Source organism: Bombus huntii, unplaced genomic scaffold (assembly GCF_024542735.1).
Source record: "Bombus huntii isolate Logan2020A unplaced genomic scaffold, iyBomHunt1.1 ctg00000146.1, whole genome shotgun sequence".
NCBI classification, from domain to species: Eukaryota; Metazoa; Arthropoda; class Insecta; order Hymenoptera; family Apidae; genus Bombus; species Bombus huntii.
The window spans coordinates 45,507-70,566 of NW_026099391.1; the positions used below are offsets into that span (position 1 = coordinate 45,507).

At 36.7% G+C, this 25,060-nt stretch overlaps 2 protein-coding genes across 4 annotated transcripts in view; both read left to right on the forward strand.

Annotated features, from left to right (window-relative positions):
• Positions 1-25,060, forward strand: part of LOC126877335 (venom serine protease Bi-VSP-like) — a 63,385-nt gene that overhangs the window by 7,968 nt on the left and 30,357 nt on the right. Inside the window, exon 6 of one of the 3 annotated variants that reach the window (XM_050640149.1) lies at positions 24,435-24,450. The exons of the other annotated variants lie outside the window; for them this stretch is intronic. The gene's annotated coding sequence lies outside the window, so the exon portion shown is untranslated. Of the gene's footprint in view, positions 1-24,434; positions 24,451-25,060 lie in introns of those variants that run through there. 3 annotated transcript variants of the gene reach the window in all.
• LOC126877334 (venom serine protease Bi-VSP-like) lies at positions 416-23,593 on the forward strand. The gene is made up of 7 exons (XM_050640143.1): positions 416-497; positions 20,910-21,200; positions 21,708-21,905; positions 22,076-22,171; positions 22,243-22,397; positions 22,726-23,067; positions 23,478-23,593. The coding sequence occupies exons 1-6, from the start codon at positions 416-418 to the stop codon at positions 22,879-22,881; spliced, it is 978 nt and encodes a 325-aa protein (XP_050496100.1). The 3' UTR covers positions 22,882-23,067; positions 23,478-23,593.

Genomic DNA, 25,060 nt, shown 5'->3' on the forward strand with positions numbered 1-25,060 from the left:
CCTAAAATAACAAACTCCTAAATAATAAACAAGTGATAAAACCTGTTATAAATAATAAACCTTACCTGGAATAATCAAATCCTAACTAATCGAAAATAAAATAAGGCAAGCAATTCTTAATCTTTCAAGTAATTTTTCCGAAAACACAGAAAGATAGAGAAATTAAAAAGACGCAGCACAAATTGCAGCACAATGAAAGTTTCGGAGCGATGAATACGATCGTATTAAACTAAATAATTTTCAAAAGTGAAATTACACTGAAACGTATATCGATGATATTTGTCATTTCTACGATCTGTTTCGCTTGATCGTGCTTCTTTTCTGATGTAAATTCAATTTATAATACGAACTAAGTTTCCTTTATTATTATTAGTCCTGCGTCTTTTTAATTCGTCACTTCTTTTATTTCAGAACAATGACGGGCTCCAAGATGCTGTTCGGATGTTTGGCGTTAATTGCTTTTCTGCATCCATTAGTTCACGTTTGTACTTCGAGTAGTACAGCTCAAGGTTTGTACTTCGAGTTGTCTTTTTCCATGCACTTCAAATTCCAATACGATCTGGTCACGTGGCCTTCGTACAATTTCGAAATTTTACCTGTTTGGTAATCGTCAATGAAAAAAGAAGTTATGCGTGACCTCAACACATTGAAACAATTTTTATGATTTTTTATTTGCCGGTTGGTCAGCAAGTTAATGGAAAAATTTCACTTAACTATTCGCGTTAATCTCTTCGGTTTAACTTTTGGGAAATGCTTCGTTAGCTTCGGGAATATTCCAACGATTCGTTTTACGTACAAAATAAGCATGATAAATATTACATCACGGTAATGTAATATCGGAATATATTAAAGGTGTAATTTTGTTCGATTAATTATAATTTATTAATAATGGATTGAAAATACAGATATTAGTTAGACAGAGAAACGATGTTTGATTAACAGGAAAACTAAATGCAACGCTCGTATTTACAACAAATAACTTGACAACTATTTGGTAACTCTCTCTCTCTCTCTCTCCTCTCTCTCTCTCTCTCTCTCTCTCTCTCTCTCACTAGCAACTCTAACACTCGACAACACTCGCAACTCAATTCTAACGACTCTATGCTTCGACGTCTCGATCAACTCTGATTCTCGCAACACGCACACTTTTCGATTCGCCTTGAATAGCGAAACCGTCCTTCTTCTAACGTTGTCTATTGTTTCCCTCATACCTATGTAAGAACTACCAACTACGTGCCTTTAGTCACGTAGGCACTCTTAAATGTAAACGAACCACAGAAACACGACGTACACGGTTTTTCTATTTTCAGCCGATCTCCAATCAAAGCTATTCTACGATATTACAATCGGCCTTTCCTGACAATCACATCTGCCCTCAGATGTGCTCATCATCGCCGCTCGCACTTACATCACTATCGTCAGCATTCCACCATTTCATGTGATCGGCTGCCGTGGAAGTTGTACGTGGCCCTTCGTGCTCCCCCTCTCGCTGCACTATGCATCGGTCATTTCGCAGGACTTTTATCACCCGATACGGTCCAAGAAACTTCGGATGCAGCTTTAGCCCGGGACCCCTCTGCATCCTCTCGATTGCCACTAGATCTCCCGTCCTGTATGCTGTCGCCTTCTTGCGTCTCCTGTTATACGCCCGCTTGTTTCGGATTTGGATCTCCTCAATCCGTCTCTTTGCGTCCGCACGCAGCTGATCTCGTTCCTCTTGGAACACCGCGGCCTGTTCGTCCTCGATGCTACTGCTCCTCTTTCGCTCTTCCTCTATCTTCCTCTCCGTTGTTTGTTTACCCATTTCACTCTTGTCAGGGGCTTTGATCGTCGTGGCAGCATCGTGACATTTTCGTAGGCTCGGTTCGTACATGGAAGACGTTAACAACTTACCATCTACCGAGACTATGATCTCTTCTTTTTCGAAGGTCTTCACGTTCATCGTGTCCTCGACAATCCCATCGTCGTCCTCGTCATCCACATCCTCTGTATATCGATATTATTGGAGGGATTCCGCACGTGCGACTTCCCTTGTCTTTTCGTTCGCCTTGCATTCACTCTCTTCGAGTCTATCCGAAAACTTGAAACAACCCTCACATCCGCAACGCTATCCTTCTCAGTAAATTCGCAAATATCATCAACAACATCCTGTTGCTGTTGTTTAGCCAGATTCTTCCTCCTCGTGATGTTCGCTAAGTCCTCCTGCTGGCCGCAAGAATCCGACGAGGACACCATCTCGTGGTCCACTTTACCAATCACCACGTGTCTTGCCACTATTCTCCGTTCCTCCGACACTTGCTGCACAGCTGCCCGATACTTCTTCAAAACTTCTGCTAACTCTTCTTTATTTTCTTCCAATTGCGACAGTAGCTCAGTTCGTTCGCGACTAGCTACATTAACACGATCTTCTGCTTCGGAACGTTGCCGCAGTACTTCCTGCAACGAAGCCTGCGTCTCATTCGGTTCTTGCTCCAGTGCCTGTTTCGCTTTAACTGCAACTGCTCTAGCGCATTCTGCATCTTCTAACTGGTTCTTCAGCTGTCGTAAAGCTGCTTTACCCGTCGAGTCACCTTTCGATCTCTCCAGCATCGTTTGAGCGTCTCTTAGCAATGCTTTGGTTCTCTTCAAATCTCTTTTTAGCCTATGTTGCATGTCCTTAACGTGTGACAAATCTATCTCACTCGCCTGTGTCTCTACATCTATCTTGAGGACTTCCGGACACTCATCGGGATTTTCGTCCTTTATTCTACTAATAAAAGATTCTCCCCCTTTTATACTTATTTCAACAGTGTCCAAAAAGTCTGCGCCAATAATAAGCGAATGTTGCATCACTGTGTCTGGAACTACGTGTATGGTTATACAGTACGACTCATTGTCTATAATAATGTTCGTGGAAAATTTCCCGAGCGTAAAATTCCTTCCGGAACCGACACCGCCAAATCCAACGATTTCCCGACTTAATCTGGGCGCTCCGATTTTCACATGCTGATCTGCTCGCATTAGAGTCAGCTCACTACCGGTGTCTATCAACGCGCTCAATTTGAAATTTTCCATCTTAACATCCTTACCACGCCTTGTTTGTAACGACCGAAACACGCTGTAAACTTTTTTTGAGGGCTCACCCAAATTGTCGCAACTTGATGCGATGTGTCCGTACTCCCTACATTTGAAGCAATTGTAGCATCGCGTCTTCCTCGCATCTCCAGATCGACCGGGTTCCTTGTTCCTCTCGGTTTCGGACAGCTTCGCCACCGGCTTTACCCTGTTACTCTTCGGCTCCTCAAATTTCGTCCTCATCTCCATATCTCTTTTTATCGCTTCGTAGCGCCTGAAACGCTCTTTTAATTGCTCGATATTCCTGGCTCCGTATAGCACAGTCTTGTTCGCGACCTCGTCGGGAATGCCTTGAATAATGTAGTCTATCAAGGATTGCGTATCAACCCTTCCTTGTTTTGCAATCCCGCACATGTGATACATATATTGTTGCAGACTCTCATCTGCTTTCTTCTTTCTATGGGATAACTCGCCATGTATCTGTTGGTCGCTTACTACATTTTCAAACTCATTCCTCAACGCCTTTTTTAGCTTTGCCCAGGACTTCGCGCATCGTTTTTGTCGTACGAAGGCCTGAGCGGAGCCTGCGAGTAATTTCTTAGCATAGGCCACCATGTGGGCGTCTGACCAACCCCACACTTCTGCCATTTCCTCGAAGTCTTCCACCCACTGATTTACCCTCAGCAGATCATCCCCGCTGAATTTCTCTAATGAGTCTTCCACGTCTTTAAGACTCAACATCGAACCGACGCATACCTTCTGCTGCTACTCATCGCGGTCCTGATACACCGCTCGCGTGCCTCTCCTGTATTCTCGCGCGCCTTGTTTATCGTCCTCGCCTTCACTTTCGTCGGAGCTCTCTTCTTCCGACGATACATCGTCTCCTTCTAGGGCCGCCTGTAGCCGCGCGCGTAGTTCGGATTTTCTTCCCGTTACCTTCAACCCCAAGCTAACGAGACGCGCTCTCAGCTCTTTCGTCCTCAGCTTCTCGAGGTCTTCCTCTCCCTCTTGACTGCGTTCGGCTCTCTGCTTGCTTCTTAGATCTCGCTGGTTTGTTGGTTCTTCGCCACGCTTCGAATCCTTAGGAGTAGATCGACCAGGTTTGCACGCTCTGTTCAACCTGGCAACCAGCACTGATCTCGCACCGGATATAGGCAGATTCATCTGTGCGAGCTTACTCCTCAGCTCCTCCAGCGTCAAATCCTCTTCACCCGACAATCGTTCGTCTTCAACGTTTGCCATTTTATTCTATTCTTTTCTACTCCCGCAGAAATAGCTCCGTTAAATCGTATCGTTTCTCTGTCTTATTCAATCCCGGACGAGCCCCCACTTGTAATATCGGAATATATTAATAATGGATTGAAAATACAGATATTAGTTAGACAGAGAAACGATGTTTGATTAACAGGAAAACTAAATGCAACGCTCGTATTTACAACAAATAACTTGACAACTATTTGGTAACTCTCTCTCTCTCTCTCTCTCTCTCTCTCTCTCTCTCTCTCTCTCTCTCACTAGCAACTCTAACACTCGACAACACTCGCAACTCAATTCTAACGACTCTATGCTTCGACGTCTCGATCAACTCTGATTCTCGCAACACGCACACTTTTCGATTCGCCTTGGATAGCGAAACCGTCCTTCTTCTAACGCGTTTTTAATACGCGATGGCGCTATCACTTTCTAAAAGCGTCGTCTTTACATTTCCGATGGTCACGGGCACATCCGACTGCCAGATATACAATGTGTTATAAGAGTATCATTACCATACTTTTCATGAAAAGAGCAATTTTTCTTGATAACTATACTCTGTAACATAGATTGAAGTCGCTGATTTGATCCCTCTGATATCGTTGTCTTATGAGAGTCTCGTCTGGTCTTGATTGGTTCTGTTGACTCTTATCGTTGTGAAAAATCGATTCGTTGTGTACCTTTTTTGTATAGAGAATTATTTTGTGGTAGAATATAATGTTGTAATATTTGTGGTCTTTACTTTACTAATTTTGTCACTGAGCCGCTCTTTGGTTAGTTGAGCGATTCATATTCCGCATATATTCCGTACTTGCTTCGCTTGGTACTTTTATAATTTTCGCAGTTACAATAAAAAATTTAATTCTTAACAGATTAAAGATTTAACCTCTTGCTTTATAGTGTACAATAATTTTTTTTTTTTTTTTTTTTTTGTATAGGTTATGTGATCCATAGTTTGAGTGAGTAGTACATATATATATATATATATATATATATATATTTAAGATTAATATTTTATCAGTTTCTGTTCGTAACAACATCGAAGTAGTCAATAAGTTTGAAGAGTATAATTAAGGAAGTTATGAAGCAAGAGGTTAAGAACAAATTCTGAAAGAGGTTATGTACAACTCAGTAGTACTGCTTTACATTACTTTGCGAATTACTTTTCAAGCATAAAAATAGTTTAACAGCCACTTATAGTTACTTCCTTACCATTACATTCATTAAATTCGTTTGATTTTGTAAACAAAATAACCACGCTGACCAGTCTCTTATTTAAAATAGAATTATTTTGTCATATATCCAACAGTTTACTTTCTCTTCGCTTTGTCTCGTATTACGACTTTATAACGGTGTTTCTTTAAACTTTAAACGATCGTAATAAATGTATTTACGGACGATGACTGATATCTGGTCTGTCTTAAAGTTGCAACTAATTAGTACCCCGTTACTTTGGACGTTATGAAATGTTGTATAACCAAAGACTTATCTTCTCTTTTGGTAGTTGCATAAGAGAAGACTGAGCCGTTGAAACGCTCGAATAGATTAGCTGATTCGCTTAACGTATTTTTACTTCCGACGAGCTAAACACAAGAGCAGAAAGCACATAAGGAATAATACAGAAACGTCAAACGTATACAGAAATATATTTCGTAAAAGCATTAGTACGTAACATGTCTTTATAATTCTATTTATGTATAGTAAAATGGCTTGTATCCATTTTCATGAATTATAACTGACATTTCAAAGCATTCATGTAGATATGTAACTCTCGTTAATTAATAATTTAACAATGCGTCATGAAACGTATCATTTTCGTTTCTTCCTTTGTTTCGTTATACACAGGAACGAATTTGTAAATAAAGATGTATAATCAACGATAACATATGACAGCGAGTATAATAACTGTCAGCAAAGGAAGAGGTCGGTAAAATGATTGTGGTTGATTTCAGTGTATCGGTAAATAAGCTTTGACAGACGTTGCCGGGGGACTCGGTGTCGGTGAAACCGCGTCGATGAAATGATTGTCAGTAATTTAAAGATAACCCAATTTATTGATCTGTCTCCCCTTCATGGCGTTGTACGTCTCTCTATAAAACATATTCTACCTCGGAGGGCTGAAAAATTTAACTTGGTCTCACTGGACTGGACTGTAAGTAAGAAAATTGAAATGCAAAATCCACGTGTGAGCGCAACGGTTTAGATGGAAAGTTCGATAGGACAATTATGTATATTAGCCTGAAAGAAAGCTCGTGGCTTCGCACGCAACACGTAATTTCCCTCTCTGAAATAATCCTATTACAACGATACGATTTAAAATTTTCCTTAACAGACCTCGCAATGTAATTCTTCATCTACAATTTTTTATTCGGCCTGAAACAAGAGACTTTCGAAGCCTTATAGAGTCTCGCGAATCTAAAAGTCAGGTTTCAACGTATTTTCGCGTCTTATTCTATAATACTGAAGACATTAAAGGTGTTAACGATTATTGTCTCACTATGTACGTACATCAAACGAGTACTTACGTAAGAGACGAATGGAAATGGAAACAGCCGAGAATAATTGAAGATAATTTGAATACGTTCCAGGCTATAATACAATTTCTCGTGAACCGTAATTGATTCGCAGAAGGGAATTGCTGCTTCTCACGACTAGCAAAGTGTTTCGCAAAAAAAGAAAAAAAAGAAAAATGGTATCGGAAGGATAGAAAAAAAGCGGTGGCCTACATCAAGCAATCTTCATGCCGATAATGCATTTATTATTCAGTTCGTTCATTTTCTATCGCGTAACAGACACTGGGATAACTGACAGAACGAGCGTATAAATCTTGCATCTCTCAACCTGACTTCTCCCAATTCGCATACTTCCATCCTTCGTATAAGTGACAATGAATCAGAAGAGTTTCATAGCAATATTGAACAACATACAGTCAACTACAACACCATTAGATACATCCACCATACAGTCAACTACAACACCATTAGATAACAGCAATACAATAGATTATAATTTTCTACGTGTCATTGATTCATCATCATCATTTTCCATTTTTTTAGCATATGTAAAAACGTATCTGACGTAATCTTACCTCGCTCTTTGAGTAAAAAAATCCATTCAAATGAAACAAAGGGAAAAGAAATAAGAAAACAAACACTCACATATGAATCTTCATTACATAACTGTATGTACTCCTCGAGGTATAATTACTCAGACACGTTACAGCGTACCTTTTTCGTTCCCTGATGGCTGATGTTGATCGTTGACGTTTATAGTGAAAGAATTTCGTCAACGGCGCCATCTGGATCCTTGTTGAAAAATTAAAATAGCCGCAACAGCACCATTAAGCTCATCACCCAGAGTAGCTCTTGTTGCTGAGTCGTGGAGGAATTCTTATCATCAACGACATAAACTATACCAGTTCTGGTAACGTTCTTCAGATGGTCCAGGCACTCGAACTCGCAATATCGCTCTCCAACACGGAATTTCTTGCATGTCTGTAGTAAAAAGAAATCGATCAATTGTACAGATCAATCGTCACTCGACTGCTCGAGAATTCAGATCATCCAGAGAATAGAATAGAGACGTGGAAAAATGTAGTGCGATCATCGCAGTGGGAGGAAATAGGGGGATAGGGACCAAATGAATGAACGAGATGTTAAGGACAACTGACGATAAGTTCTTCTTTTGTCGGGAATTGCATGTTTGTGAATGGTTTGTGGGTGGTTAGGTGGAGAGAATTGAAGAGTTTGGAGGTGACTGGAAGAGTGTTTTGGGCAAGGTAGATTGCAGAATGGTTGCGGTAGCATTGTGTTAATTATGGGTTTGTACATGTAATCTTTGTATGTATCACTACATACAACCTAACGTATATTTTTAATAATACATCAGAGTTTTAGTTATTTCATAGCTATGAATTTTATACTCTATAATCTTGACGTTTTATTTCACAGAAGCGTTTGAATATCCATAAAAATTAAATGAACCAATGTATTCATTATCTTATAGAGAAGATATATTATTTTTAATTATGTTCCAATTATTTATCATGATCCTGATTTCCTTATTCTGAAAATTTGAAAGGAAGTTTTGTAGTTTGATACTTTCAGCGACAAAGGGTCAATATTGCTTTAGTATATTTCGTCACATATACATGTATATCTATATGTCGGAGATGAAAGGACACCGGAACCTTTGGATAGCCCCGCAACATTGCAATCTAAAGTCTACTATAACTGTAACTAAACTATTGTAGTTATTCAATCCGATTGTAATTGTTCGAGATTAGTGACGGTGAGCTTTGGCTCGAGGTGACAGTCTGTCGCCCAACGTAGCCGCGGTCAAGGGATGAACGCTTTGCCTAACAAAGGTATGGAGTAATTCTATAGCTCTCCTTAAAAGAAATATTCGTGGCGACACGCGACAGTAAACATTCCCACGGTTTCTGTCCCGTGGCTCGCCACACGCAGACCCTATTCTTCGAGTAAGATGATTGCCAGATGTCGATGCGTCTCCGCAGTACATGTTCGGCTAGCCCGAGGGCCCGTTATAAATCTTAAGGTTTAGTTAACTAAAGTCCTTCAAACAGACAAACAGTCTTTGTCCCAACTACGGGAAGATAGGGGAGACATATTTTTCAACGAGCGACGTCTCCCACTAGCAACTTTCCCTCGAGGGCGGCTACCATCTTTTTCTAACCACCGATATGGAGATTGACCAATTAGCAGCAACGTCAATTTCCCTTACTTCCTAAACGAAGGCTTTCCTCGACGAATCCGATGATCTCGTGTCCTTAGACACACCCCATTATAGTTTTCCTCTGTGGCATCATCGGGACGGGACGGGCATTCTTTTACGCGCTCCCGTCGACCAAAGAGTAACGTCTTTACGCTCAGCAATTATTTTTACGAATCAGACTTAGATTCAGCGAGAACGCCCATCTGTCATCCCGTTGGCCGCGGATTCGTTATCGAACCGGAGACCATTGTCACTAGTGTCGCGGACGTCTCACCGCCGTGGTAGATTGTCAAACCTGTGTTATTCATACCTGTGTCAATAAATCGTATCTTCGTTACACCGCAACGATGGCTACCTTCAATGAAGACTCCTCAAACACCGACAACCCTATCCCCAATGTCATTCCGACATATATATCCACCGAAAATGCGCTCTTGTAGACAAACGCTCGATTCGCGTCATAGCTTTTAAAGCTTGTCGCATCTCAATCCGTTGGAAAAAGTTTTTCCTGTAGCATATTTTATTTTTACGAACCAACAAGGTCTTTGTTTATTTCCTTCTGCTTTTGCTCCAATTTCCCCATTGTTTTTTCAAGGATAGTATTTCAGAGCCACTAGTCAAGTTTATTGTAACAATAAACGTACGTTTCGGAAACATTTTGTGCTGTGAAACAGAATACACTAAAGTTTGAAGGTCACATCGATTTTCGAAAGTTTATAAATGGAGGTGTATGACAGTATCACCAGCTGTTGCTGTCCAAGTAACTCCAACATCGAAATACTACAACGATTCCAATCGAAAACGCTAAGAGCCTTAATAGACGCACCTTGGTATGTTACCAACGAAACCATCCATCGCGACCTCAAGATACCTACAGTCAAAGAGGAAATAGCAAAATATAGCGACAGATATAGCAAAAGAGTCAACAAACACCGAAACCCCCTAATCACTGGACTACTCGATACGATGGACCAGATTCGATTTCTTTTTACTACAGACATGCAAAAAATTTCGTCTTGTCTTACTTCCTCAACAACTTTTAGATCTGATAGAAAAAAGAAACATACGAAGTAATAAGTAATGCTTACTAATAAATTCAACAAATACAGAGGAAGATGGCTAAATCGATAAATTAACGAGACTAAAAATTAATTACATCATGGATCTCTCGCTTTTAATTTTAAGCTGTAAATTACCGATATCGGTGACTGCCATATTCTCTTGAGTTTCCAAATCGTAAAGAATCTTTCCCCAGGGATTGGTCAACTGTGTATGTCCCCATGCGACGTAACTTGCTTAAGGAACACGAGCCGGTGATATGCAGGCAACGTATAATTGATTATCATTCGCTCTGAAACGCTGAAGTAATGACCAGTGCAGTGGTCCAGTGGTCATATTGAATGCCGCTGGATATATCAGCATTTGGCAACCTAACCCAGAGAAGCAGGAAATATGAAGCCACCGAATACCAATTAACTTCGTAGTTGCACGGTTCACATTCCATCATTTCTGAATATGCGAGGACAGTCCTCTTATTGTGCTTTTAATTCTTTTATTTGTTTCATTTTCAGCAAATATACTGGTTTTTTAAATTAAGCTTCTTTTTATACAGAGTTACAGATTATATTAATTTTATATAGAATATATTTAAGAAAGATATTTAATTTTTTGCTAGTTAAGTATTGATCGATTAAGTTACTGTACCTTTGTTCCGATAAATGCGTGCCATTTCCTCGAATCTAATATCATAGCAAATGCCAATACCTATTTTGCAGCCCTTCACATCGAACGTCGTTAGGGAGTTACCAGGACTGAGTGAATCACTCTCTCGAAAAGTAATCTTATTAGGAATGTCGATGTCGAATAGATGTACCTAATAACATAAAAATGTGGTCGCTAATTCTATTGCTGCAACTTTTGTAATTTAATATCAAAGTTACCAACTCCTAAACTTTAATTATTTTTTATTTAATAACTGACAGCGTTTTTATCACTTTCTTTTATTAAAAAATCTTATCATTTAATAATGTTTAAAAAGGAGAAAAAATAAGTATAATAATATTTTAAGTATGTGAAAAATTTATACAACAACAAACACATTACAACAAAAATGGGCGTTTCCCGTATCATAACGTATTTTATAAACCGTAAATTATAGAATTGGTTATAGTATACGTATGTACATATGTATATTCCTAAATTATTCCTAGATAGAGTCACTTTCTTCACCCCAATATTTTCAAATTCAAAGCCATAAAGGAATATATTACTTACCTTTCGGTGTTTTGCTATCAAAGTTCCATCGGGACCCCAAATAGTACAGGTATTGTACAATTTAGCGCCCTCTATTTCAGGCATCGTACCACCAACTACATAGATGTTGTTTTCTTTAGCTGCGTTCGATGAAGCAACGCTCGTTTCACCATCAGGAATACTCTCGGCGTATTTTGGAAAGTACTCTGCATTGCAATATTTCAATTAATGAAGAATAACTGTCTTTTGTTCCAACCATAAATTAAATTGAAATGTTTGTCAGTTTTTTATTTTTTAAATTATTAAAATAACTAAGTTTTATATTTCGACTTAATTAAATATGCAATTACTTAGCTAATAGTATATATAATAAATTGTTTCTACAGGTTCAAAATGAAAAATGAATATTTAGAAATATTTAATTACGACAATGCTATTTGTGTTAGCATCAGTGGCTTGTTACTCAACGACTTTGCTAGTACTTTTTGAAACATAAAGTTAGTTTTCAATTAACACTTATACTAGAGGCGGAATTATAAATGCAAAATAATTGATAATACTAATTTATAAGTACCTAATTATTAGTATCTTAAAAAATATATTTATACAAAAATCACGATAATCATGAAAATGGGGAAATCCTATATTCTCGAATCAATTCACAATTTATTTTGTATATTAATTAGATTCCGCGCTCATCAGTACGTACTCACTGGCGACATCGAGAAAATGTATCGGCAATTCCTCGTACGACCAGAGGATCGGAAATATCAAAGGATATTATGGCGCAGCGCGAGTGGAGAAACAGAAACATATGAGCTTAACACCGTAATACTCTTATCATAGAAATAGAAGCAGTCCTCAATTCATATAGATATACATGTATATGTGACGAAATATACTAAAGCAATATTGACCCTTTGTCGCTGAAAGTATCAAACTACAAAACTTCCTTTCAAATTTTCAGAATAAGGAAATCAGGATCATGATAAATAATTGGAACATAATTAAAAATAATATATCTTCTCTATAAGATAATGAATACATTGGTTCATTTAATTTTTATGGATATTCAAACGCTTCTGTGAAATAAAACGTCAAGATTATAGAGTATAAAATTCATAGCTATGAAATAACTAAAACTCTGATGTATTATTAAAAATATACGTTAGGTTGTATGTAGTGATACATACAAAGATTACATGTACAAACCCATAATTAACACAATGCTACCGCAACCATTCTGCAATCTACCTTGCCCAAAACACTCTTCCAGTCACCTCCAAACTCTTCAATTCTCTCCACCTAACCACCCACAAACCATTCACAAACATGCAATTCCCGACAAAAGAAGAACTTATCGTCAGTTGTCCTTAACATCTCGTTCATTCATTTGGTCCCTATCCCCCTATTTCCTCCCACTGCGATGATCGCACTACATTTTTCCACGTCTCTATTCTATTCTCTGGATGACCTGAATTCTCGAGCAGTCGAGTGACGATTGATCTGTACAATTGATCGATTTCTTTTTACTACAGCCATGCAGAAAATTTCGCCTTGGAAAAGAATGTTGTGATTTCGAATGTCTGGATCACCTGAAGAACGTTACCGGAACTGGTAAAGTTTATGTCGTTGATGATAATAATTCCTCCACGACTCAGCAACAAAAGCTACTCTGGGTGATGAGCTTAATGGTGCTGTTGCGGCTAGTTTAATTTTTCAACAGGGATCCAGATGGCGCCGTTGACGAAATTCTTTCACTATAAACGTCAACGATCAACATCAGCCATCAGGGAACGAAGAAGGTACGCTGTAACGTGTCTGAGTAATTATACCTCGAGGAGTACATACAGTTATGTAATGAAGATTCGTATGTGAGTGTTTGTTTTCTTATTTCTTTTCCCTTTGTTTCATTTGAATGGATTTTTGTACTCAAAGAGCGAGGTAAGATTACGTCAGATACGTTTTTACATATGCTAAAAAAATGGAAAATGATGATGATGAATCAATGACACGTAGAAAATAATAATCTATTGTATTGCTGTTATCTAATGGTGTTGTAGTTGACTGTATGGTGGATGTATCTAATGGTGCTGTAGTTGACTGTATGTTGTTCAATATTGCTATGAAGCTCTTCTGATTTATTGTCACTTATACGAAGGATGGAAGTATACGAAATTGATAAAATTATTAATAATATTTACGAAGAGAAAGTAAACTGTTGGATATATGACAAAATAATTCTATTTTAAATAAGAGGCTGGTCAGCGTGGTTATTTAGTTTACAAAATCAAACGAATTTAATGAATGTAATGGTAAGGAAGTAACTATAAGTGGCTGTTAAACTATTTTTATGCTTGAAAAGTAATTCGCAAAGTAATGTAAAGCAGTACTACTGAGTTGTACATAACCTCTTTCAGAATTTGTTCTTAACCTCTTGCTTCATAGCTTCCTTAATTATACTCCTCAAACTTATTGACTACTTCGATGTTGTTACGAACAGAAACTGATAAAATATTAATCTTAAATATAGATTGAAATGAAAGCTTGTCACGTAAATGTGTGTGTGTGTGTGTGTGTGTGTGTGTGTGTGTGTGTGTGTGTGTGTGTGTGTGTGTGTGTGTGTGTGTGTGTGTGTGTGTGTGTGTGTGTGTGTGTGTGTGTGTGTGTGTGTGTGTGTGTGTGTGTGTGTGTGTGTGTGTGTACTGCTTACTCAAACTATGGATCACATAACCTATACAAAAAAAAAAAAAAAAAAAATTATTGTACACTATAAAGCAAGAGGTTAAATCTTTAATCTGTTAAGAATTAAATTTTTTATTGTAACTGCGAAAATTATAAAAGTACCAAGCGAAGCAAGTACGGAATATAGGGATATAGGAAGCGATGGGGAACAGCAAGTAACTCCAACATCGAAATACTACAACGATTCCAATCGAAAACGCTAAGAGCCTTAATAGACGCACCTTGGTATGTTACCAACGAAACCATCCATCGCGACCTCAAGATACCTACAGTCAAAGAGGAAATAGCAAAATATAGCGACAGATATAGCAAAAGAGTCAAGAAACACCGAAACCCCCTAATCACTGGACTACTCGATACGACGGACCAGATTCGCAGGCTGAAGAGGCACTACCCGCTAGACCTAAACGTTAGATTCATTTAATTATCCAAATTAAGCTAATGCACTTACTTATAATACTTATAAATTATACCTATCTATAATAAGTATTAACTTATTGTAAATAAACAGCCATGTCACTGCGCCACGCCAGAAAAATTACTGAAAATTCTCAACGCGAGAATTGATTGTAATTCCAACAAATAAATAAAAAAAAAAAAAAGCTGTTGCTGTCCCCAAGCGCCAAAATACGTTCTGACTACTATTTTATGTATCTCACAGAAGTATGTCTTCATTCATCATCTCCCATGCCATCCACCAACGTGTTCTTAACATGTTATCTCCTAGTAAAATATTGATATTGAGTCAGATATCCAACTGAATAATCTTTTCGGTGTCTACTATAAGACATTTAAAACCAAGGCTCGTACACACGTGTGCTTATACGTCAGATGTAATACTTAACACGAAACCTGCTTATATTAATATTAAATTTATGCATAGTAGGATGTTCGACCTTTGTAAAAATGAAATTATAATACATACAGTTTCACCGTGGAAAAGTGAATCTTTCTAGCATGTCCACGCAAATGCAGCGGAGGGGAGGACTGTGCATGCACCAAACAACTTTACGTTCGTAATTTTTCACACAAATGTACAACTGTAGGGAAATAATTATCTCTGATTTTTCGGATGTTAGGAATCGACAATATCGCATAACGGAATGCTGTGTTCTACGTATTCTATTTTTGTTACGAAAGTGGTACAAACGAAGTCCACGTAAGAATAGTACAACAAAATCGGTTGAGGTTAGGTTATCGTGCAGATATCGCGGCTTTTGCATTGGAAATCACGCAACTGCCAGTCTCGTCGTTCCTTGTAAACGAAAGAAAGGTATTGTAATCGGTCGGAATTAACATAAAACTCGTCGCATGCGACCATATGGCCTGAATGTTGAATAAACGAGAGTAGAGCGCGAGCTATGTGATTCTAACCGTTTAGGCGGAAACTAATGATTGTAACCAGAGCCGAGATATATGCCAATATTACTTTGCTCGACAAAGCGTATAAGATGAGGAGAGAATCGCGATAAGGTAGAACAAGAGACAGATATTCTCTACGTAAAGCAAGTCTGTCAACTAGATTGAAATCCTATAGCTATAACTACAGTGAATCCATATTCTGGCGAATTGTCTTTTCACAAATGAAGCTTCTGAAGAACGGAATTGATACAATAACTACTGTTCATTCATAACTACTGTTGTAAGAATCTATATATTTGTCTATCTATATCTATATATATCGATCTATATATATTTGTCAGAATGTCATTTTATCAAAAAACCCATCCTCTGTAATCATAGTTTAACGAAGCATAATTAATAGAAGAGGTAGAGCGTTAAGTGGAGATGATTTAATCACAGTTAAGTAGATAAATCTCTATATTAGTCTCTTTAATTAAAATGTCCTACGTTTTATTTGCGTCATTTTTTTTCTTCATCCAATTTAAAATGTTTAAATAACAATAGCCTATACAATATAATTTTATGTAAAAAAATTGATTATACCATGTTTATTACAGATATTTAACATTTTTGTGTACATACAAAATTTAGATTATACCTCGCTTGAGAACAAAAATTCTATTTGTTTTCCTAACATGTACTAATAATTATTGATCAAACTAGAAAAAGCTGGAGGAGATTACTTAGGAAGATTACTTAGCATCTTATATTCCTGGCAAGAGAAAATGAAAAATTCGTTTCTTCTCTTTGCTTCCCTGTTCCTTCTTTCCTCCTTTTTCCCTTTTTACATCGCGTTGTTTTACATCGCAATTTACATTTATTTGTAAAGTTTGAATCTTCTCGATATTGAAGATGTTGAAGCTGCAAGTATGTATTTCATTTTAATCCATTCGAGACCGAGATTTAATTGTAAGACGATACCTAGGTGTCGGTACGATCTGAATGTTTAGTTAGAATGATTCTGTGTTTTACTCTCTCCAGGGTATCCTTTTCATACTTTGATTTTAAATCGATGACAATCTTAAATAGTATGCCTCATATTTTTAAAATATAAAATTATATACTATGTTATTCTATAATGTATTATGTACAGTCATATATATATATAATAATTCTATATTGAAAAAAATATGAAATTAACATGATATATACATTACTACATAAGTTATATATAAAATATGTATACTATACCCTTGCCTACTGACTGATATGAATTTCTTTCGGTCTCGAATGCGTTAAAAGAGAGCGCAAAGAAGGCGAAATTACTTATTGTAATTAGTAAAACGACCTGAGAGGCAGACAGATACAAGAAAGAAGGAATATTATATTAGCGGCATTATCATGTTTTTGCTCTCTTTAAGTCTTTCATCGAGACAGACAATCTACAGGTATTAATCGACCAATTTCTCCAAGCTGATAACTTCGAATTGATGTTTATATATAAGAAGTGTTATGTGTTAATCTGTCTAAATGTTTAAAAGGTGTTATAAATTAAATGTTGTTAAACGATACGTAATTGCCTTTTGATCGTAAATTTTACTATCAAGGGGTCTTTTATGTATGCGTAATCATTGTGAATTATAACAATTTATGTGATCGATATTAAAGGTGTTTAAAAGCATGTAGTTTTTTTCTATATTACTATTCTCCTATATTATTATCCTATATTATTATAGCATTCCTATATTATTATAATATCCAATTACATGTTGATACACAAGATATACAGATTATTATTTATAACGTTTTGGTTTTCTTAATTGAGTCATTCATTTAGTACAAATGATAAGAAATTAGTAATAATTCACAAAAAAAGGATATCGTAGTAGAAATATTATAAAAAAACATTTTCTGTTTTAGTGTAGAGTTACTCCTTCTTACAGACAGTGTCGTACAAATCTGTACGTCTCTGAGAAAATGTAGGTATCTGAGCCCTTACTTCCTCAACAACTTTTAGATCTGATAGAAAAAAGAAACATACGAAGTAATAAGTAATGCTTACTAATAAATTCAACAAATACAGAGGAAGATGGCTAAATCGATAAATTAACGAGACTAAAAATTAATTACATCATGGATCTCTCGCTTTTAATTTTAAGCTGTAAATTACCGATATCGGTGACTGCCATATTCTCTTGAGTTTCCAAATCGTAAAGAATCTTTCCCCAGGGATTGGTCAACTGTGTATGTCCCCATGCGACGTAACTTGCTTAAGGAACACGAGCCGGTGATATGCAGGCAACGTATAATTGATTATCATTCGCTCTGAAACGCTGAAGTAATGACCAGTGCAGTGGTCCAGTGGTCATATTGAATGCCGCTGGATATATCAGCATTTGGCAACCTAACCCAGAGAAGCAGGAAATATGAAGCCACCGAATACCAATTAACTTCGTAGTTGCACGGTTCACATTCCATCATTTCTGAATATGCGAGGACAGTCCTCTTATTGTGCTTTTAATTCTTTTATTTGTTTCATTTTCAGCAAATATACTGGTTTTTTTAAATTAAGCTTCTTTTTATACAGAGTTACAGATTATATTAATTTTATATAGAATATATTTAAGAAAGATATTTAATTTTTTGCTAGTTAAGTATTGATCGATTAAGTTACTGTACCTTTGTTCCGATAAATGCGTGCCATTTCCTCGAATCTAATATCATAGCAAATGCCAATACCTATTTTGCAGCCCTTCACATCGAACGTCGTTAGGGAGTTACCAGGACTGAGTGAATCACTCTCTCGAAAAGTAATCTTATTAGGAATGTCGATGTCGAATAGATGTACCTAATAACATAAAAATGTGGTCGCTAATTCTATTGCTGCAACTTTTGTAATTTAATATCAAAGTTACCAACTCCTAAACTTTAATTATTTTTTATTTAATAACTGACAGCGTTTTTATCACTTTCTTTTATTAAAAAATCTTATCATTTAATAATGTTTAAAAAGGAGAAAAAATAAGTATAATAATATTTTAAGTATGTGAAAAATTTATACAACAACAAACACATTACAACAAAAATGGGCGTTTCCCGTATCATAACGTATTTTATAAACCGTAAATTATAGAATTGGTTATAGTATACGTATGTACATATGTATATTCCTAAATTATTCCTAGATAGAGTCACTTTCTTCACCCCAATATTTTCAAATTCAAAGCCATAAAGGAATATATTACTTACCTTTCGGTGTTTTGCTATCAAAGTTCCATCGGGACCCCAAATAGTACAGGTATTGTACAATTTAGCGCCCTCTATTTCAGGCATCGTACCACCAACTACATAGATGTTGTTTTCTTTAGCTGCGTTCGATGAAGCAACGCTCGTTTCACCATCAGGAATACTCTCGGCGTATTTTGGAAAGTACTCTGCATTGCAATATTTCAATTAATGAAGAATAACTGTCTTTTGTTCCAACCATAAATTAAATTGAAATGTTTGTCAGTTTTTTATTTTTTAAATTATTAAAATAACTAAGTTTTATATTTCGACTTAATTAAATATGCAATTACTTAGCTAATAGTATATATAATAAATTGTTTCTACAGGTTCAAAATGAAAAATGAATATTTAGAAATATTTAATTACGACAATGCTATTTGTGTTAGCATCAGTGGCTTGTTACTCAACGACTTTGCTAGTACTTTTTGAAACATAAAGTTAGTTTTCAATTAACACTTATACTAGAGGCGGAATTATAAATGCAAAATAATTGATAATACTAATTTATAAGTACCTAATTATTAGTATCTTAAAAAATATATTTATACAAAAATCACGATAATCATGAAAATGGGGAAATCCTATATTCTCGAATCAATTCACAATTTATTTTGTATATTAATTAGATTCCGCGCTCATCAGTACGTACTCACTGGCGACATCGAGAAAATGTATCGGCAATTCCTCGTACGACCAGAGGATCGGAAATATCAAAGGATATTATGGCGCAGCGCGAGTGGAGAAACAGAAACATATGAGCTTAACACCGTAATACTCTTATCATAGAAATAGAAGCAGTCCTCAATTCCCGCCCGCTAACTCCTATCTCCACCGATCCAAATGATCTCCTAGCCCTCACTCCCGGACATTTCCTCATTGGCGATTCATTAATGTGCTTACGTGATCGAGATTTCAGAGACATTCCATCGAACCGACTCTCCAAATGGCAGCATATCCAACAGCTTAAACAACATTTTTGGAACCGCTGGCATAAGGAGTATTTGAACGAGCTAACCAACCGCAATAAATGGAGCAAGGGTGGACACAGCATCCAAAAGGGCACAATCGTCATCCTCAGAGAGGACAACGTTCCCTCCATGCATTGGCTTCTGGGCCGAGTTATCAAGGTTCATCCAGGCGCCGATGGTGTCATCCGGACAGCTACAGTTCAGACGGCAAAGAGCATTTTGGATCGGGGCGTCAAAAGGCTTGTCCCACTGCCAATTCAACCCGATCTCGAGAAACCCGAACAACTAGCCATCGAGACGAAATAAGATGGGAACCTCAACCACACCTCGCTAGTTTGATCGGTACCCTCTCAACGGGGGGAGAATGTTACGCCATGCGGCTTACCATAGGTCATATTCTTAACTATCGATCGCGGCACTATAATGTCGCAGACGGATCGTCGCGTCTGCCCGGCAAACAAACATTGTAGTGGCAAGCGCATGGTTCATTAAGCAGGGCGACTTCCAGAAACGTCGACTCGTGGCCCGTATTTTACCTCGCTGTAAAAGAATGTGGCGTGATCCGAACGTAGTGGGGGTCGCCTTCCAGAAAAAACGAAAAAAATCGAAAGGCGTTCAGAACTTTTCGAGAAGTCGAACCGTCAACACATGTGGTATGTCGCGCATTACTTATCAACCAAAACGCAGTTACATTTTTTTTGTTCCATTTATATCTTTCTAGTTAATAAGTTGTTGAAATAAACATTAATTTATTTGTGTTAATTCTGTGGAATTTCATTGAACTACCCTTATTATCATAATCGAAATAAGGGGATCGATCAGTTCGTGGCGTCGATTATTTAATCGTAATGGGAACTTACAACTCTCGTTGACGTGCTATCTCGCGATCGCGTCTCTCCGCGAACGGTCGAAACAAAATGATTCACTAAAAACTGTCCTGAATTCCTAAGAATTTATTTACCGAAAAACTGACAAAGTGTTTATTTAAAAAATGAGGTTGAAGGTAGTCCTTTTCTTTCATTTCATTCATTTTCATTTTCTTTCTTAAGTATGGCTAACACAATATCTAATCAATTAAAATTTTATATTTTCACGTGAAAAGTTTCTTTAGATAATTATTATCAACATGATGACTCACTCTTACGGATTAATACGTGTCTGTAGGGCAATCCGGTGGACTTGATCGGCTTTTTACTTCGAAAGTTGAGTAATCGGTGTCGCTTTCTTACGCATCTTTGAACTGTATAAATGTTTTAAAATTGTTTGATCCAGAATGTACCACACCGGACAATCAAGAAGGCAGGTGCCTTGACTACAGAAAATGTAAACCTCTGCAAGAAATATGGCAGATACAGTACCGTACAGCCACCGATTTTTATAGACGATCAGTGTGCAGATACCAGGGCAATGTTACGATCGTTTGCTGTCCGAACGATCCAAACAAAGAGAAGAGAGAAATTTTAATAAAAACTGTGTATAAGTATAAGGCTTTGCGACCACCATACTGTGGTTTTAGCAACGTCTCTCATACCAGGGTGGTCGATGGTAAACCAGCTGAACTTGGTACGTTTTATGTCTTTCTTTCCGATTAATAATAAGCCATTTACTGCAAAGAATGAACTTTAAAGGCATTAAACAGCACATCAATGTACATTTCAATTAGACTAAATAATAATGCTATGATTTTATCGGTAGTAACTTTACTTATTAACTTGAATTATTTCTTTCTTTTACTTCATGTTAGGAAGAGTATCTTTTTGCTTGAAATAAAAAATTGATATAGGAGTAATAATATGGATAGAGATCAAAAACTGTTAGGGCAGAAATTACACGTTTGAACTTTATAGTTCAGTATAGTTCAAATAGAAATTATATAGAATTATTTAATAATTTGTATTCCACTGGAATAAAAATTTAATTTCTGTCTTTATCAAATCTCTATTTCAGAGTATTTGTACGTATGTACTTATCGTCTGCTGTATGATCGAATATCGAATAGGTAATAATCGTTGTTACCCGTTATGTGAGAAAAAATTATGTATATTCACAACTATGACTATTGCATTTTAGGCGCTTGGCCATGGATCGCTGCATTAGGTTTTCGTAATCCCCGAAACCCAGACAAACCACTATGGAAGTGCGGAGGTTCCCTGATATCGGCTAGGCATGTTTTGACCGCAGCACATTGTGCACATATGGATGGAATAGAAAACATACACAATCATAATATTGTCATTCTTAGATTGGTGGAGGAGGTGCCATTTTCGAGTAAGTCCTCAAATATATATATATATATATATGCTATTGAGTATTACTGAAGTATCATATCCTGAAATTTCTTACTGTACACATATATTGTGTCATAAAGCGTGTATAATTCTTTCTCATACTTTTGGTCATTCGTTTCCTGCATTTTCATTTATTTTTTTATTTTTCAGGGTACGTATATCCCATTTGTACGAAAGAGCCCCTACGAAAGAGCAACTTCGTCGGCTATAACCCCCTTGTTGCTGGATGGGGAGCATTAAGATATAGTAAGTGATATCAATTTTATAATAAAATTAAATAGTTCCAGTCTTAAATATCTTTCTTATTTTCTTCGTAGGACGACCACGACGTAATGCATTAATGGAAGTACAAATGCCAGTGATTAAGAACGCCGAATGCAAAATAGCTTATTCCAAATTTCCTAATGCACCTGATATCACTGATGGTATAATATGCGCCGAACATGCTCAGGGTGGAGAGGATTCTTGTACGGTAATTAAGTTACAGAGTTACTACAAACTATACGGTATCTGAAGACACGTCGATTCGAATTAACATCAAATCGACGTCTTAAACATTAAAAATAATAGATAAACACAATTTAATAGTTTTGCCCACTTCTCACACCTCGTTATGGTATTTAATCTAATTTCCTTCTAATCTTAGTTTTGCTCAAAATACATATAACATGTACGTTATAAATTGGAGTATTTCAATACACAAATCAATAGAAGATTATTACTGTATATAAGTATAATTTCAATACAATTCGATCGATATATTTCAGTGTCTTTGATTAAAAATTTAACGATCCTTTCAGGCTGACCGCGGCGGACCACTGCTGATACAACATGAATTAACCTCGTATTTAATAGGTATTGTGTCTTATGCTTATAAGTGCGGCACAGCTGGGTATCCCAGCGTTTACACTAGGGTCACATCGTACCTTGACTTCATTCTCCAAGCGATGCAATAATATGATATTACTGTTCCATAAATATCATTGTGTAAAAAACGTAAAGTTGGATTTTCTTATTGTGGAGATAAGAAACAGCTCAAATTTACATTGTTTTGTACGTTACAAATTATAGGCTTAAAATGTACGAAATGTAACTTTGAAACGACACTAATTTTTTACGCACGATAAACCTCCACGACTTAGGTATGTAAAGATGATAAACGTGTATTAATTCTATTAATTTGGTAATAATAAACCAACTTTCTGAGAAGTTCTGTAAATTTCGTTTCTGTTGTATCAAGAGAATAATGGAATATTCCACTTAGATCGTATACTTCTTGTACGTACGTACAAAATTTTCCGGCTAATCTAAAACACTTCATAAGATAGAGAGCTTCTGGAAATTCGGACACAGAGAGTGCATAAAATACAAGATAAGTCTCGTGTCTTTCAAAATTATTTTTTATTCGCTAAAAACGTCCTGTGTACTCATGCAATCACATGCAACCTCGAAACTTCACTTATTTTTTATCACTTTCCAATTCAATACACAGTTTCAGCATTTTTGACTATATGTAAGAGAAATTTCCATTCAGCCAAAGGTGTACTTACAGATTATAGATTCCTATACGACTCTCAGTAAAAATTTATCCGCACTCCAGATAGTTAAAACTTCTGTCGACCGTATTGATCCATCTGCACTCTTCGTATGACGTCAATATCTGTTCAGTGCTGCTGCGCAGGTTTCTTTGTGTTACGTCAATTCGTTTGTGACCGTTGCGCGAGTAATGGCGCTTTGCAATGGTGATTTGCAGGAAAACAGTGCAGGATGCTGTGATTCGTTTCTTGTGGTCGGAGGTTATGTTTGATGCCTATATTTATCAAAGATTTAATGCACATTATGGAGAAAGTGTTTTGTCACGAAGTGTGTTTGAATGGGCACAAAAGTTCAAAGAAGATCGCACGAGTGTTATGAAAAAACAGCTGGACGCCCGTCCACATCCACGATGACAACATTGAACGTGCTCATGAACTTATGCTCTATGGAATAGACGAGTGACACTGGATAATGTGGCAAATCATTTGCAAATCAGCCACGGCTCTGCTTATGCAATAGTGCACGACAGATTTGGATTTTAAAAAGTTTGTGCGAGATGGATGCCGAAAAAGCTGATGAAAAGGTGAAGACGACGATGCATTCGTGGTTCGCAGCTCAGCCCAAAACATTTTTTAATGAGAAAATACAAAGGTCCTTCGGCAAATGGACAAAGTGTATACAGAAATCGAGTGATTATGTCAAAAAATGATGTATGTCTTTTTTGACAATTGCTTAAAATAAATTCTACACCGACAGAGCGGGTAACTTTTTACTCACCCTCGTAAGACACTTAAATTTCCAATCTATTATGATGAATAAAAGAGCTTATACTATTAAATCTAATTGTATTTTGTTGCATGAGAGTACACGTGTATGTGATGTACATTACCTTTATATCCCCTTGAACGCTTCAATATTGCGCATATATACTATATTTTGTACAGCTTCTATAAAATTTCGTATGTTTGTTTAGGCTGTTAATCTAGAGGCTGGAGTACAAAGAAGTGGCACAATGATGTGGGCTGATGACATTTATAATTATCAAGGAATCACCCCTACATTCGCTCAGGTATATATCGTTGACTATAACGTATTTAACATATATGATTGTTAGAATATTAATAATTAATTTTTAATTCTATCAGAATTTTAATGAAACTGTCCCTTGGGAAGGAAGAACTGATACCTTGATATCACGGTTTGTACATCCTATATATACGACAAATTTTAGAACATTATATAACGAAGAACCAGATCGTCGTGGCCATGTGATGTGAATAAAAGGACTTGAATTTGATGATATTTTTATAATGTTAGATAACATAACTAAGTATCTTCACAGTAAGATAGGATGACATGGTTTACATGATCTTAATGTTGTTCACTCGAGTGATGATATTATAAGGAAAAGCGTAATATCACAGGTAGGATGATTCATAATTTAGAACTACTAACTCATGTATGTATTAAAAATTAAAGAAATATATTAAATTTTATAGGATATTTATGTTTAGTAACCAGTAATTCAGAGATTGGTATTCATGGTTACTATAACGAGGCTGTAGAAACGCACCCTTTCTTCTTTGCAAATGGTCCTGT